At 45.5% G+C, this 17,757-nt stretch overlaps 1 protein-coding gene across 1 annotated transcript in view; it reads right to left on the reverse strand.

Annotated features, from left to right (window-relative positions):
- The window catches only part of galr1b (galanin receptor 1b), a 106,834-nt gene that overhangs the window by 77,454 nt on the left and 11,623 nt on the right, over positions 1 to 17,757 (reverse strand). Inside the window, exon 2 of the mRNA XM_056265444.1 lies at positions 2,078 to 2,143. Within this exon, the coding sequence (XP_056121419.1) occupies positions 2,078 to 2,143 (66 nt within the window). The remainder of the gene's footprint in view (positions 1 to 2,077; positions 2,144 to 17,757) is intronic.

Here is a 17,757-nt window from a genome sequence, read left to right on the forward strand (position 1 = left end):
TAGTTTGTCATGCATCCCGGTTCGTCCTGCGGACCGGAGCCGAAAACTTCCTTATATCACAAGATTACCTGCCTGTATACCGAGTGAATATTTTCCGGTGGCCACACGGAAGTATTTGCTCGTATACGGCACTTTCAGATGTTTAAAATAGTTAACCGAGGTAGAGCTTTGGCAACTTTACAGACCTTTGACATATTACAGAGACTTCAAGCATGGGACAATGAGACAGATTCGATTCAAAGGATTATGGAATTTAATAACACAATACTAAGGGTTATATAGACTACTAAAAATCACGCAGGAGTAAATAATATGCATATCAAAACAAACAATTAACACAGGATTGCAATATGAGGTATTTAAAAAGAGACAGTTAGAGTGAGAGGGAGAGAGAGAGAGAGAGGGAGAGAGAGAGAGAGAGAGAGAGAGAGAGAGAGAGAGAGAGAGAGAGAGAGAGAGAGAGAGAGAGTGAGAGAGAGAGACAGAACAGTTCACAACAGTGCAACAGAGACCCAAAGGATTCTAACATTAATCTAAACAACCTTAAGCAGCACTTAATTGAGATTCGTACGTTACTTGATTTAAAACGGTCCCCTTTTGCGTGCGGCTGTGTTACAGAGGCTGGTCGGTAGCTGGCGTGTCTGGAGCGTCTTCCGGTAGGAGGCAGATGTTTGCGATTGCTTCAGCTGCGCCCGTACGAGAAACGATAAATCTTAGGCTTGTTTCGTTCGTAAATACACTGACCGAAGTCAACTATCAAACGGAGGTAGATCAAATAAAAGAAAACTTAGATTAAAACAAAGTAGGAAAAACGACGATAAAGAATAGGCAGAACTCCAGCTGGAGTTTGCAGGAAATTTGGGATTTCTCTCTCTGGCTAAAGACTGCAAAGAGGAGAAGGTGGCGGTCTATTTTGAAGGAGCTCGAGACACGCCTTTCTCACGTGTCTGATCCAATCGTTTGGCAGGAAGGCGGGTCGTTAAACCTTGTGCTTCCCGAGGTACACGCCTTCATGGGTCATGTGCATAGTGGATAAAACTTGTTCGAAATACACTTCTAAACTAGTATTAATAAAAGCATGCATCATATTACATTTTGGGTTGATGATTCAATCTTCTTTGATTATTCTGATTACAACCATACCAAGTTCGGCATTCCTAGGGCTTAGTAAAATGCAGATACATGATTTTTTTCGTGATTAAACGGATGTTAAATTGATCACATATCGTAAAAAGCTTACATGCAGTTATACCAGTTTTGTCACCAGGGAATCATGAGGCACAACCAGAAAAACATTTCACACATTTACAGGGTGATTTTTATCATAGTGTTCAGAATGATTGTCTCTCGTGTATGTGTGTGCGTGTGTGTGTGTGAGCGAGTTCACCCGGCGGTCGGTCACGCGGAGAACTTTTGGTCATCTTCTGTTCTGTGTATGTGTGTGTGTATGTGTATTCAGAGTTCGTTGAGACGGTGCCCCCCCGCCCCCCCCCCCCCCTCCTCCCTCCCCAAAGGGGGATTCCATGTTTTTGCGCTTATCTGAATGGACAATGTTCGTCTTGTCACCTTCGGAGGGGTTCTTTCGCGTGATTCTGATTCCAAGATGGGCCCTTTGGTCACATGTCTGTGTCACATGTGATAAGCAATGCATTTCTTTGTTTAACCATTCGTGGCAAACGCCAGTGTGTGAATCAGAGTCAGTAATTCAATCAAGTCCAAGCCCCATTTGCTTTGTGTGCAGTTCATGAAGAGATAAGCTGTTTGTGAATTGGTAACTTAACAAAAGTCCCATGACATGCTTTGTCATAATCCAAAGAATGAGGGGGGGGGGGGGGGGGGGGATTCTATTGATTAGAATCCAGTTGATTAAAGTCACATGGTTGCTCTGACCATATGATTATCGCTACAGTAAAAATGCAAGTAAAGCATGCATTTTCAAAATTACTGTGGTAATATCATGCCAGCTTGCCATCAAATCCGGTAAAAATCGTACAAAACCCAGTTTTACAGACCATAATATTAATAAATGTTGTCAAGACCAGGAAAAGAACACATATTCACAAAACAAATCTCTTACCTTTCGCTTTGACCGCTCAGACTTCTTGGACATATTTTTCATTTTTTTATGAAGATGATATAATACCTGGGAAAAAAAAGAAGCCACATTAATGCCTAAGAGTGTATACCATTACTCATCCACCATTAAACAAGAGGTTACATATTACATTTTTACAACAGGTATGACAAAAACAGTAGTATGACATTTACTTATAATAAATACATTGATTACATTAAATGCATGAGTAAACAATCTAACTCACATTAAATGTAATAAAAGTAGTCTAATGTTTAGTGGCATTCTTCTGAACTAGCAAATAAAAGCCATACTCTTCATGGAACACTGATCTCCATACTCGTAATGTAAAAGAGCGCATGGAATCTGGGGGGCGCTAGTGAGCAGGCGATGGAATAGAACGTGTTTGGCTGAGCTCCTACCTAATTTTTATCTAATTTTGTATTAAAAGCAACATATCTTCTGTAATTATCCCCAGCGCGAGGAGCAGACTCCCTGATCAGGTTTGCCTTAAAGTTCGGCGACCTTTCCTTGGTTAATCGGAATGCTCGAGTGGGAGGTGTTGCGGCAAATTGTCTGCTGTCACGCCTCTCGTCACACGGGAATGAACGCCAGGTGAAGCTGGTTTCAATCAGCGTGGCACGCGCCTTGGGTTTGAAATAGTGCTCGCGCTGCTCATTTCATTGTGTACTGTGAGCAGCGTGGGCGCAGTGGAAACGTTGGATAATAAACTTTGATTTTAAACTGCACGGGATTGCTTTGCATCTGAAGAGACTGCCGGTAAGAGGGAATTCGTCTATGTATTGCGCAATCTATGCACTAACACCTGCGTGTGGTGGCTTCATGTAAATGTGCATGTGATGGACTTACCGGGTTGTTTATAATTGTTATCTGATTAAGTCTGAGTCTAAACGTGCAGTAGTGGTAACGGTAATTTTAAAAAGGTATGTTAAGAAATTCATATAGTCAATCTGTTTAAATTAATTCTGTCTAAAATTCACTTTCTTAAAATGTATAATTTATTTGTTAAAATATTTATTATGGTAAACGTAGTTAAATTCTCCTTTACTGAAAGTGCAAATCTGGTGATAAGAGCTATTTTCTTTTTAAGCGTATTTGCTGTAGTGTAAAACAGTAAAAAGAAATGGTATGGTGCTAATGCTTACCAGATTAAAATCAGCATAAGCAGTGTGTGTACAGTGTGAAATTTTGGTGATTAAATTTATGTGCATTGCTGTTTACTTGAGCTTTGTTGTAAATATTTACACTGGTTTGTTGTGTGGTTTTAAAGGTTTTTCACCTACTGAAATTCTACAATAAATTGAGAAAAGGCAAATTACGTCTCATTCTTGTGAGTGGTATCCAGTGTTCAATTCAGAAGTAAGAAGCCCCTTTCAAGTGTGGGACCTGTGCAGCTCAAAATACTTGGCAGTGAAAAACCGCCTTGAGGTTCCGTCCCCAACGCTCCAGACCCAAACGCTCCAGGCCCCAACGCTCCAAACGCTCCAGGCCCCAACGCTCCAAACGCTCCAGGCCCCAACGCTCCAAACGCTCCAGGCTCCAAACCCTCCAGGCCCCAACGGAATCATGGCGGAATCAAGGACTCTGCAGCAATTGAGAACTGAAACTGAGAGAACAACCGCTAAAAGAGTGTTTTCTCGACTGGCTAACACGATTGTCAGATCATGTAAGAGTATGTCGGTTGAAGAACTCAGGGAGGCCTTAAGTAAGTTTACACTGGAATCGGACAAGGTAATTGAAGTAAACGAGGAGTTGGAAGCTGCCTACGTTGAGGCGTGGAATGGAGAGGAAGAGTCCACTGTAGCGGATGAGCAAAGGGCAGACATCAAAAGGACAACACAAGAGTGTGAACAGAAGCTGGAGGAGGTGGAGGGTATTATACAAAAAGCCCTTTGGGGAAGGTTTGGCGATCCTCAACTTTCCCTGGCGTTAGAAGTGGCTGAAGAGGAATGTAAGCGCCTTTCAGCTGTCCAGCCTGATTTAAAGCTAGACGTGTATGACTTTATGCTCAGACACCTGGAAGGACGAGTTAAAGCTGCGAAGGAAGCTAGTTGCCAGTGGTGCCGGTGGGCCCCTCCCGAGGAGCAGAAGGTTTTTCAGCGTCGAATGAGGGAGCTGGAGATCTGCGTGCCTAGATTGATCTCAGGGAGGGCTGTCCTAATGCAGGCAAAGAGTAAACAAGAGGGGCAACCTGTCACCACCCACTATCCCCAAGTGGCTAGCATCAAATTGAGGCCGACGGCGCTCCCAAAATTTGATGGAAACAAGCGGAACTTCCACCGCTGGAGAAAGGATTGGGAGGCGCTCCAGAAGCAAGGAGAGCCTACTGGTTCCAAAGAGGTTAGGAAGTTTCAGCTGCTGGACAGTCTTGAGGAGAAAGTGGTGGCAGATCTTCGCCTCTCAAACTATGGGACAGCAGATGAGATCTTCCAGATTCTAGAAAACCGCTTTGGAAATAAGACCAGAATAGCTCTGGAGATCATTGATGAGTTACAATCGTTACTTCCAGTAAAGAGCCATCAGCCCAGGAAGATTGTGGATTTAATACAGATGGTCGAGAAGGCTCTACACGACTTGAGCGAGCTGGGAGATACGGGAGCTCTAAAAAATCCCCTTGTCACGAAGTCACTGGAGAGTAAGCTGCCAGAGCTCTTGAAAAAGGAGTGGTTGGTTTACGCAGCAGAGAAAAAGGACGAGGCTGGACCTATAGATAGGTTTGACAAGCTCCTCACATTTTTGAGAAGCCAAGAAGAGATTTATGAGCAACTGGAGCAATTAAGGGATGATGATCCCAACAGGAGGGAATTAAAGATTCCACCAAAACATGGCCGGACGAGGGCCACTAAGTCCATGGGTCCTCAAATGGGCTGCATCGTCTGTGGAGAGAGCGGCCATAGAAGGAAGTTGTACTACTGCAAGAAGTTTAAAGCCCTAAACCCTATGGAAAGGAAAGATGCGGCGAGTAGGATTGGGGCATGTGGAAGGTGTCTTGAGGTCCATACGGATGAGGAGGAGTGTAAGACCACTTACCTGTGCAGGAGTGAAGGCTGTAAAGACAAACAAGGTCCAGGTCATCACTACTACCTGTGCTCCAGGTCTGGAAACAAGGGCCCATTCCAGAGGAGGCCAAAGCCTAGTCCAGAAGGAGGAAGCAGAAAGGGTACCGACGCCCAGGAAGATTTCCTGACTAAGCTGTCCCCAGAGTTAGCCCAACAATGCCGAAATGTCTTCTGCAATTCAGTATCAAGGACACTCAACTCGGCAGCAACCGAGTGTGGTTTGTTGGTAGAGAGTGGTCTTCAAGAGTTCCCGGTTATAATGATGATCCTTGACGTCACTGTGAATGCCGGGCAGAAGATCGGGACCTTGATAGATCTGGCATCGGACACTAATTACATCACTCATGATGCTGCAGATGAGTTGAACCTGAGGAGTGAGGACGTGACGTTGATTGTTCATGGAGTCGGAGGGATGCAAGTCACGGTGAAAACGAAGAGATACCCCTTGAAGATCCGGGTTGGTACACCAAAAGGCACCTTAAGATCCCATCAACTTGTGTGCTATGGGCTTGATAGGATTGCGGAGGTCCATCGTCACGTGTCGCCTAAGAAGCTGCAGAAGTTTTTTCCTGACGTCCACCTCCAAGACTTGGTTAGACCCTCACAAATCAAGCTTCCTATCAGTCACAAGGAAGGCCAACTTGTACCTCAGAAAGTACGTTCCGTTGGGGACCTTGTCTTGTGGGATGGTCCTCTGGGCAAGACTGTAGCAGGTTCGCACCCGGACCTACTAGAAAAAGTTACTGTCACAGCCCATGCGTCCAGGACGCATTTCGCACGCTCTATGCAGGCAGCAGCAACAAGGTACAAAGAGCTCACCTGCAAAACACAAGCTTATATCCCCCAAGCCATCCAGGCTTCCACTTCAGCTGTCTGTCAGGACTTCCTGGAATGGTGGAGATGGGACAGCATCGGTGCTGCCTGTGAGCCTCGGTGTGGAGGCTGCCGTTGTGGAAAGTGCCAGCCTGGGGGGAAGGAGATGACTCTCTCAGAGGAGCGGGAACTGGAGCTGGTGAAAAGTGGGCTGACTTATGTAGCTGGAGATCACCACTGTGAAGGGCCTCACTGGCACACTAAGTACCCGTGGACAGAGGATCCAGCCTCTTTACCAAATAATAAGAAGGCTGTTGAGGCAACGTTTCTAAGGACTGAGAGGCAATTGGCTAAGGAACCGGAATGGAAGGTGGCCTACGGCGCGCAAGTCCATGAGATGGTTCAAAGGAAAGCCGCAATTAAGCTACCAAGAGAGGTGTTAGAGAGCTGGACTGGGCCAGTGTGGTATATCAGCCATTTGATCGCACCAAATCCCCACTCTGTTTCTACTCCAGTTCGCCTTGTTTGGAATAGCAGCCAAAAGTTCAAGGGCCAGAGTTTAAATGACCTTCTCATCAAGGGTCCAGACGTCCTCAATAACATCCGGGCGGTCCTCCTGCGCTTCAGATAGGGTGTTTTCGCTGCACTCGGTGATATTAAGAAGATGTATAATTCAGTCTGGCTCGAAGACCGGGAGGTGCATCTTCATCGCTTTCTCTGGAGAGACTTTGAGGGTGGAAACATTGATGAATATGCAATCACAAGAGTTAATATCGGTGATAAACCAGCTGGTTGCATCGCTCAGGTTGCTATGCGGGAGACTGCTAATCTGCGTAAGTTCAGCCACCTCAAAGAAGAGCGTAGAATACTGGAGGAAGACACCTATGTGGACGATGTTCTCACCTCCCATAATGATCAGGGTCAACTTAAGCAAATGACGTCCAACGTTGAGCGGATCCTTGAGGCCGGTGGGTTTCATATGAAGCCGTGGGTCTACTCTGGCCAAAGTGGGAGGAGAGAACCTAAGGGCCAAGAAAAGAGGGGGCCCACGACGTTGATCCTCCCGAATCAACTTACCGAGGAAGATAATAAAGCACTTGGCCTTGGCTATACCCCTGAGGATGACAAGCTCCACTTGATGGTGGCTGTGAACTTTTCTAAGAAGAAAAGGAAGATGAGGCTGGGCAAAGATCTGACGAGGGAGGAAGTAAGAGAGCAGACACCCAACCCACTTACTCGTAGAGAGCTTTTAAGTCAAGTCTCCGGATTATACGATCCCCTCGGTCTTGTGACTCCTGTTAAACAGAGGGGAGCCATTCTTGTGAGGAGGGCGTTTCAGGAAGCGAGAGTAAAGTACAGCCTAACAAAAGATACCTGGGACGCAGCTTTGTCTGAGGGGCTTCGGCAAGATGCTATTTGGAGGTGCAATATTCAAATCATGGATGTCGCGGAGGGACCGGGATCAGCTTCCATGCAGTCGGTCTCTAAATTACTATCCGAGGTGCTGAAACTGGATAAAGAAGTTCTGGTAGACCGCTCGCATCCAGTCTAAGACCATTGACCCCCAGAGGAAAGCCACGGGTGATTGTAGCAAAGCTACACTACTATCAGGATTGTGTCGAGGTCCTGCATCGAGCACGCAGTCAGGCTCCCCTCCAGTTGAATTGCGATTCCATCGCAATATTCCAGGATTACACTGCCAGTGTCGCCAAAACACGGGCCACATTCACGGACGTCAGGAAACTATTACGAGAGCAACAAGGTGTTCGATATAGCTTACTGTTTCCTGCTCGATTATGGATCACTCACAACGGCGTGGATAGAGAATTCCTGGACCCGGATAAAGCCATGGGCCACATTAAGTATATCGTCGCTGGGGATGACACCGGAATGTAACTGAAGATTTTTCCCTCTTCAATATAAATCCAGTGGGAAGTTTATAGCTAGTTACCTTGTTGGATGCAGTTATGTTAAATTAGTGATTTTGACTTGCGGTGACTGTTGTCATTTATGGTATTGTTTCAGTCAGGACAAATTGGGAAAATGGTTGTTCAGTTAAACTGGTGAGTTGGAATGTTAAATCTCTCGACCACCCTGTAAAAGGTAAGAAAGTGTTTGCTCATTTAAAAGATCTTAAGACTGATATTGCCTTCCTTCAGGAGACCCATTTACGTGTCTCTGACCACTGCCGGCTTAGAAGTAAGTGGGTGGGCCAGACTTTTCATTCCAACTTTAAATCTAAGGCTAGAGGTGTTGCAATAATTCTCAGTAAAAATATTCACTTTGTGGCTACGAGTATTGAGTCTGATCCGGATGGGCCATTCCTAATCGTGGTGGGACCTTTTTTATGGGCTCCCTGTTATTTTAGCCAATGTTTACGCCCCAAATTTGGACGATCACCTTTTCTTTAGTAATTTTTTTTCTCAGAATTGCCAAATATGGTAATGCATCATCTTATCCTTGGTGGTGACTTTAATTGCGTCCTTTCCTCCACTCTGGATCGTAGCGCATCCAGAACGGTTTCAATATCTAAATCAGCGCATTCGATCCAGAATTTACTTAAAACATACGGAATAGCTGATGTCTGGAAATTTCGTAACCCTATCACCCGGGCCTACTCCTTTTTCTCTCCGGTACACAACTCCTATTCACGAATATATTATTTTCTCATAGACACAAGCCTTCTATCGTCAGTCATAAAATGCAATTACAAAGCCATAATTATTTCAGACCAAGGTCCACTGGCTATGACAATACATATTACTACCAAATAACTAAACTACCGAAGCAATCCAGAGAATACATTCATCTTCTATTAGTCTCAGTTTAAAATTGTACATCGTCTTCATTGGTCTAAGGAACCGATTGGCTAAATTTGAAAGTGATGCAGACCCTACATGTGACTGATGTAAACAAGCTCCTGCTACTTTATATCATATGTTTTGGTCATGTCCAAAATTACTAGAATACTGGGGTTACATTTTTGAGTCCTTTTCTAAAATGTTTGGTAAATTCATTGCCCCAGCCATGTCAACAGCAATATTTGGAGTTGTCAGTCAAAATTATAATCTAAGCAGATCCCAGACTGATGTTATAGCTTTCTGTTCACTTCTTTCCAGAAGGCTAATTTTGTACAAATGGAAAAACTCTTCACCTCCAACAAATGGACACTGGATTAAAGATGTAATGTATAACATACAATTGGAAAAGCTTCGATGTTCTATGAAAGGGTCAAATAAGAGATTTTTTATCACTTGGCAACCTTTTCCGACCTTTGTGGAGAACACTCTGCTAAAGAATTATTCTGAGTGTACATGTTTATATATTTTTTTAGTTTTTTAGTTTGTTTTTGTTTTATTAACTGGTCTGACTGTTACATGGGGTTGGGAGGGAGGGGGGTCCTTTACTGTTCTGTTATATCCTTGGTTCTTAAATGTTTTGATGTATAATGTATATTTTTCTTATTCTTTTAGTAAAATAAAAAAAAAAAAAACATTGAGAAAAAAAAAAGAGTGCATGAAATCTGTTGCAAGGTACAGCTTTCTATCCTGTGTTGACATTTACTTTATTGAAAAGAATGTTTGGGGGAAAAAATCTCTTTTTTTTCTATCTCTATCTCTATTTGACGTCTTGAGTCAAACATTGTAGTATATATACATTATAAGAGGGAGGGATTACATAGGGGTGGAGTCACTCTGAAACAAAACATGCAAATGTAGTACGGAAGTCAGCTCGTTACCGGAAATTCCCCAACCCTGATCTCATCAGCATAACAGTTATTCAGTAGCCTGGATGCCAGCCCGAACCCCGCCCACAACATTTTTTGGTCAGGAAGCCGAAAAAAAAAACACTTACTGCGTTGCTCTGATTGGTTGTAGGTCTATCCAATTGAGTGCAGGTTTTTTTTTTTCCTGGTTCGGTTAAGACACGCCTCATAATCAAAGCCCTATGGTGCAGTATCAGACTCACATTCTGACTAGAATATGAGTATGACGAAGTCAGGCTAGTTATTCAGAGGCTTGAGATGCTAATCCAATCAGCCTAACTAGATTGCTCAAACCTTAAATTATCATAGAGACAAAGGGTGGGAGTCTCAGTAATCTGACTCATTTAATTTACAATAGAGAGAAATAGGACTGGCAGGAAAGAGCCATTAAGAGTTTCAGTAATCTTACAAATACAGAAAAAACAGGATTGGCCGGATATAATCACCATCCTAACCTTAAATGCTAAATTCAATGTACAGAACATTTCTCACTTTCTCACGCACAAATTCCAGAAAATCACTGGCAGTGTGAATGAACCAAAATCAAACGATCCCAGGACAAATCCCGGGACACATTATCAGTGTATTTTCTGGAATCTCTGAGTGAAAGGGGCTTTAGTCAGTTGCAATGGTTTAAGAACAAAAGCCGCGTTTCCACCGCAGGAACTTTACCCAGGAACTAGGAACTTTGGCCTGGTACTCGGTGTGTTTACACCGCAGGAACCAGGGTCTAAATGAAGTTCCGGGTAGATATTTCCCCCTCCGAAAGTCCCTGCTCGCGAGGTAGTACTTTTTCAAAGTTCAGGAACTTTCGCGGGTGGGGCTTGTGCGCTGAACATGCTGATTGGTTGTGTTCACGCCGCATTATGATTGGATAACTCCGCGCAGCATTTTATTTTAACCGGAATTTTTAGAATCTATTGCAGTTCGTGGCTTCATGCAGTAATGAAGTTCCATGCAGTAAGAGTTGTCTGTCTGCAAATATGGAATTTAATAAAAATAAAAAAGGCAGCTGGACCGACGACGAGATTCAGGCTTTATTAAGCGTATTTGCGGAAGAGAAATTTTCTGCGCGTTCGTCCCAGCCTTCTCACGGTCAATGTCCACAATAGCTGATAACATACGCTGTCTAATTTTAGATCTAACGTTAGCATTACGAGCTTTCTGAACACGCTTTAGTATCAGTGCTCGTCTCTTTTCTGCCATTTTGTTAATTACCTGGTTAGTAAACCAATACATCTCAAACAACTGCAGCACAGTGTGAATCTCTTCCATATTTATTATAAATGTGGCGCTCAAAACTGATTACTGTCTTTTACAGTCTACTGTCCGTCACAAGCAAGCAATGAGCAGTCGCGCGCAGTTTACCCGGTACTTTAGACCGCGATGTAAACGCAGAAAGCTACCGGTCTGGGGCAAAAAAAGTTCCTGGGAAAAAAGTTCCTGGGACAAATTGTTCCGGGCAATTGCGGTGGAAACGCGGCTAAAGAGACATTCTCATTAAGAATCAAACTGGACCAAAACTTCTTATGGTCCAAGATGAGTTATCAACATTTCTGGTCCAAAAGAGAAAGTCTGTAAATTTTAAAATGCACATTTTAGCTAAAAGTAAATTGTGTTAACATATGACTACAAAGTATATAGATACTAAAAGCTAACACATATAGACTAAAATCCATATACCTCTATTTTGATTTCATGTTTATCTAAACGGCTAAACCTCAAAGTATTGGTCACAGTCCAAGCATGGCGATATTGATTATTGGTAGTAATTCCACAATTACTGTACCGTTATTGACAACTGATGCACATTAATGATTTTCTACAATGAGGTCACTGCACATGCAACTGCAAATAACTTCCAGCTTTGCTAGAAGCAAACAGATTATGAGGAGTCTGGAAAAGATTTATCTTCTTGTGACATTTGGATAATCTTAGGCTACTATTTGTAGGCAACTTTATCTCTGAATCCAAAGGGAATGAATTATGAAGTGCCCACTGAACACTCTGTGTGGGCACATGGCCATCTGTTGCATCCTGAATAAACTATGAATGCTCTCGAGCACGTTTATAAAAGTTCTTGAGTCCACTCAACCAGAAAATTCCATGTCCACTCAACCAGAGGTCCCCAATTACAAATTTGAAAAGGATTTTTTTTTTTTTGCATAAATGAAGAAGAAAACCAAAATATTAAATGCCATGTATATACATTTACTGAGTAATCCACTATTTTGTAGAGCGGGGTTAAAATGAAAATTTTCACCTGAGATTTGGAGCCAGATTACATGGGGGTAAAAATACTTTAGATTACAGTTGTCACAGTTGTGATTTGTTTAGTTTGTTTTCATTGAACTTGTCTGCCTGGCATCACATGTCACGTGCCATCTTCATTGTCATTATCAGTTCATCTGTATCACCTGTGTTCAGTTAATCATCGTCATCTGTTTCACCTGTGTTCAGTTAATCATCGTCATCTGTGTTTGCATGTCTTCGCTGTGTTGTCTTTGTCTGATCTATGTTGTGTATAGTGTGTGTGTTGCTGCCTGTCCTGTTATCCTTTATATTATTATCACCATTAAACCTTCATGTTGGAAATTTATCTTCGTCTGCCTTCCTGCAACCACACGTGACAGAAGATTGGACCAAAACTACAAAAGAGGCACTATGAATCTTTTCCTCACCCCTAACACTCCAGTCAACCAAATCATCACCGTCTTTCAGGATGGTCGTCCTATTGAAAAGTATGTGCAGGATTTTCTGATACTTTCCAACCGGGTTGTATTAAGTGATAGTGCCAAGAAGATCATGTTTTGGTCCGGACAAGCTTTATAATCAGGCACCAGCAACAGCTCCCACTTGCTCCTTGGAGAGCTATATTGACCATGTAGTGTGGCTATGTGGTTCGTCCCTCACAGTTAGTGAGGTCGACGAAGACACCACCTCCACTCAACTACAGTCATCCTGGTCCACTCCAGTCTTGCCGCTAGGCCCTGACCACCTTCCAGGTTCTCGTCCCAAGATGGCCGCCACCATTCCAGAGCCTCGTCCTAAGATGGCTGCCGCTGTTCCAGAGTCTGGTACCAAGATGATCGCCGCCGTTCTACAGTCTGGTACCAAGATGGCCGCCGCCATTCCAAAGCCTCGTCCCAAGATGGCCGCCGTCATTCCAGAGCCCTGTCCCAAGAATTCCAGAGCCTCATCCCATGATGGCTGCCGCAATTCCAGAGCCTCGTCCCGTCATGGCCACTGCCATTCCAGAGCCTCGTCCTAAGATGGCTGCCGCCGTTCCAGAGTCTGGTACCAAGATGGGCCCCGCCATTCCAGAGCCTCATCCCAAGATGGCCACCGCAATTCCTGAGCCTCGTCCCGTCATGGCCACCATTCCAGAGCCTCGTCCTGTCATGGCCTCTACCATTCCAGAGCCTCGTCCCGTCATGGGCGCCGCCAGTCCAGAGTCTGGTCCCAAGATGGCCACCACCTCCACATCGCCTGAACCCTCAGCGGAGGTGGTCGCCGCCACATCGCCTGACCCCTCAGCGGAGATGGTCACCTCCACACCGCACAAGCCCTCAGCAAAGCTGGTCACCACCACACCAGGATCCCCAACCTTCTTCCTGAGTCCTGATCTCCCGCCCAGCCACCCTCTCCCGCCTAGCCACCCTCTCCCGCCTCCTCCTGTCCAGCCTTCATCCTCATCTCTTCTGACTCCTGTCCCCATTACTCGCCCTCTAGACGCCAGTGGAATGGTGGGCTTGCTGAGGGGCTTCCAGTCCTCAGCGCCATCATGGGCAGTGGATGCCTGGGATCCTACTCCAGCCACCGTGACCAGGATTCCACATCGGCCCATCAGGCCACTGGCTCAACCTTGGCTCCTACCTCCTTCATCTCCGCCGTGGCCCATCAGTTCACCAGTTCCACCAGGCTCCCACGTCCCCCCGGATCCGCCTTGGTCGCTCGTCGACCTTCCATCACCTCTGGACTGCACTCCTCTGGCTTCGCCTTGTCCCTTTGTCCCCCCGGCTCCTTACTCCTTTGGACTCCTTACTCCCTTCTGCTACTCCTTGGTCCTCTGTCCCTATGTCTCCACCGTGCCCTTCTGTGTCCCCATCTACACCTCAGTCGCCTGAGCCAGCGTGTCCCTCTGAACCCTCTGCTCCACCATGGTCCGGCATACCTCTGTCTTTTCCCTGTCATCCTCCCTCATCAGTTCCGCCTCAGTCCGTCATCGCCCTGAGACCTTCTGCCCTTCAGCCTCCGGCTCTTCCCTCCATCAGCTCCACCATGGGTCATGAGTCTTCCTGCTAGATACACCTTCCTTCTGCCTGGACCCTTTTCTCCCTGTAATCTGCCTACCTTATCCAGCCCTTCACCCACTCCTGTTGCCAGCCCTCCGCCTGCTCCTCTTCCTCCTCCCAAACCCCCACCTTCATCTCTATCTTTACGGCGCGAGGACGCACCTTATGGGGAGGGGCGTTCTGTCACAGTTGTGTTTGTTTTCATTGGACTTGTCTGCCACATCACATGTCACGTGATATCTTCATTGTCAATATCAGTTCATCTGTATCACCTGTGTTCAGTTAATCGTCATCTGTTTCACCTGTTCAGTTAATCATCGTCATCTGTGTTTGCATTTAAGTTCCGTCTGTTCAGTCAGTCTTTGTCCGATCTACATTGTGTATAGTGTGTGTTGCTGCCTGTCCTGCTATCCTTTATTACCATTAAACCTTCGTGTTGTAAATGTATCCTCATCTTCTTCCTGCAACCACGCGTGACAACAGCATCATTTTACAGTATTTTTACACAGAGATTGGTAGGTCTATTAGTAAAATCTATTCTATTGGGGGGGGGGGGGGAGCACTTTTTTTTGCCCGAAGTTTGCATGCTTGTAACTGAATAAGTATTACAGATCTCATATCCTTTTTGATTTTTGTTCTTAAACTTTTCAGTTGGTCTCTTTTGACCCATGTGGTTAATTTCCAGAGATATGGGGATCTCAATGTGGCTCCATGGGTAAATTGTACAAATGGTCAAAAACAAAATGAGTCAATTTGCATACAGCCAATACTTTTTTCTTTTAAAGAGAACAAAATCTGAAGAACAAAAGGGTTGAAACTAGAAATGTATCTAATTTTTTCTATCAACACAATTGCATAGAATGTACCTGTCTGAGTGCCATTAATATTCTTTTTACAAAATGTGTGTGCCTGTAACTATAAAAGTATTAAAGATATCTCAATACCCTCCTAGATTCTCATTCTGAAAACCTTTATTTTGTAATCTTAATTTTTAAATCCATATATGATTCAATCCCACAGATATAAAGATCTCAATGTTAAAATAGTTTAATTTCAATAGTTGGAAAAACAAATGTGGGTAACTTTTTTTAATCAGCTGAAACTTATTGTTCCCTTTCGAGGGAACTCTCGATGCGTCACTTGACGCCTTGGGAACGCCCCCAGCGTGCATGCGTCTGAGCATCAATGTCAACTAGTCCAATGGAAAGAATGAGCGTCACGGGCGGGTGACGTCATGACCAGGAAGGGATAAAGGCTCACCTGGTGAAACGCGGCATTAGCTTCTGCGTCTCAGCAAGCGATCTGTGTCATTTTGTCTCTGTCTATTTACTGTTGTCTGTTGCGGAAAAGGATGGAAACTAAACAAGTGTACAAACAGTGTGCTTCTCCCTGCCCGCGTTATTTAACGGGTGGGGATACACACGAGCTTTGTGTCGTTTGTTTGGGAGTGGAGCATGCGGTCTCAGCCTTCGAGGGGGCTGAGTGCCAGCATTGTGAGATGTTACCGCTTCGCATGCTCCGCTCTCGCCTGTCACTCTTTGATAAAGAGAGTGGGCAGGCTCGCGATCCACAGGGATCAGGACCCGCGTCTGCTGAGGCAGCGCGGAGAATGCATTCCTGGGGATCGCAAAAGGATCTTTCGGAGGGGTTGGAGACGGGTCCGAGGGCTCTTTCTCCTTCCTTACCCGAGAGATCCAGTGCTCTCTCCCCGGTGTCGGAAGCACGCTCTGCGGTTTCTTCTGCCCGGGGAGAGAGCCCTCCATTACTTTATTGCTCTTCCTCCGAGGAGGTTGATGCGATGAGTGTGGAGAGTGTAAGCACACACATGGGGGAAAGAGATTCACAATTTATTTCCCCAGCATATGATGAGCTGGTGGATGTTATGTCGCGGGCTGTAGAGAAATTAAATATTGAATGGCCATCTGAGAAGAAGGGCGCTCGTCCTAAAAGCAAATTAGATGAGCGCTTTTTATCTTCCACCACATTATCTCCACCACGAGGGCTTCCATTTTTTCCCGATTTGCACAATGAAATTTCTAAATCGTGGAATAAACCATATTCATCACGTCTTTTCAGCCCTCATGTTAACACTTATTCGAGAATAAGAGGGCTGAAAGAGTATGGTTATGAGGCGATGCCCCAGGCGGAAGAGAATTTAGCCAGTTATCTTTCCCCTGGTCCCGCATCGTCTCTGAAAGCCTCGGCTTTGCCCACTAGACCGCTTAAAGCCACTTCGGTGTTAGTGGGCAAAGCTTATACGGCAGCAGGTCAAGCTGGAGCATGTCTGCATACTATGGCAGTGCTCCAGGCTTATCAAGCTGACCTGCTGGGGGATCTGGATAGTAGTGAGGGAGTCAGTCATGACGATATTCGTGAACTTCGTCGGGCTACCGATCTTTCTCTCAGGGCTACTAAGGAGACCGCCAGAGCAATTGGGCGGTCTATGGCAGCCTTGGTAGCTACTGAGAGACATTTATGGTTAAATTTGTCTGAAATTAAAGAGAAAGATCGAGCTTTTTTATTAGATGCTCCGCTTGAACCTTCTGGTCTCTTCGGCGACGCAGTCCACGCGGTCGTCGAGAGATTTCAGGAGTCAAAGAAACAAGCGGACGTTTTTAAAAAGTTTATCCCTCGCCGGGTCCAGCCCCCTGGGACTGCTGGGCGTGAGCAGCCCCAGCCGTCGAGCTCATCATATCGTGTGCATCAGAAAGAGAGTGTTGCGTCTCGTGCACCTCCACGTAGAGACTGGAGACGGACGCAACCCTCTCAACCGAAGTCTTCTAAGTCGAAGCCGGATCTGAGGACCGTTCTTCAGGCGAAGAAGACTTCGGTTCAAAAAAAAAAAAAGGTCCTGATGTTCATGCATCAGGCCTGTGAGGACAGCCCCGACCGAAGTGGAGCGGTGTACACCTCATTATACGGTGCCCGTTCCATTTCGGGGTCCTCACGAGACCGTTCTGCCAACCCTGCCACCCTTGGTGCTTCAGGGCGCAGCGGTCTCCAGCGAGTCGCTGATGCTATGCTGCGGCACAGCATCGGTTTCGCGCCCTCTGAGGGGGGCCTTAGAGCGGCCAGTTCAGGTAGTTCCTGCCATTATGTTTCAGGCTCCGGAATTGGCTGTCTCGATAACACCAGAGACCAGCCTCGAGAGGCTGGTTCCCTTAGTAAATTTTCTGGCAGCGTGGAAGCTTCTGCCGAATATTTCTCATTGGGTCCTGCAGATTGTAGAGAAAGGATACAGAATCCAGTTTGGTTCTCGTCCTCCTCGTTACAACGGGGTGCTGCCCACAGTGGTGCATCCCGAGCAGGCTCTGGTAATGGAGCAAGAGGTAAAGGCCCTGTTAGCAAAGGAAGCTATAGAACAGGTGTACTCACCCGACAGAGAGTCGGGTTTTTACAGCCGTTATTTCATTGTTCCAAAAAAGGATGGGGGGTTGCGTCCCATTTTAGATCTTCGTCTGTTGAATCGTTCAGTACAGAAACTCAAGTTCAAGATGCTGACACTCAAACAGATCGTGACTCAAATCAGGTCCGAGGACTGGTTTGTCACGATAGATCTGAAGGACGCCTACTTCCATATCTCCATCCTCCCTCAGCACAGGAAGTTCCTAAGGTTTTCTTTCGGGGGCAAAGAATACCAATATCGGGTTCTTCCTTTCGGTCTAGCTTTATCACCCCGCATGTTCACGAAATGCGTGGATGCAGCTCTAGCCCCTCTCAGGCTTCAGG

This window comes from Rhinichthys klamathensis, unplaced genomic scaffold (assembly GCF_029890125.1).
Source record: "Rhinichthys klamathensis goyatoka isolate OS25496 unplaced genomic scaffold, OSU_Roscu_1.1 h1tg000232l_1, whole genome shotgun sequence".
Lineage (NCBI taxonomy): Eukaryota > Metazoa > Chordata > Actinopteri > Cypriniformes > Leuciscidae > Rhinichthys > Rhinichthys klamathensis.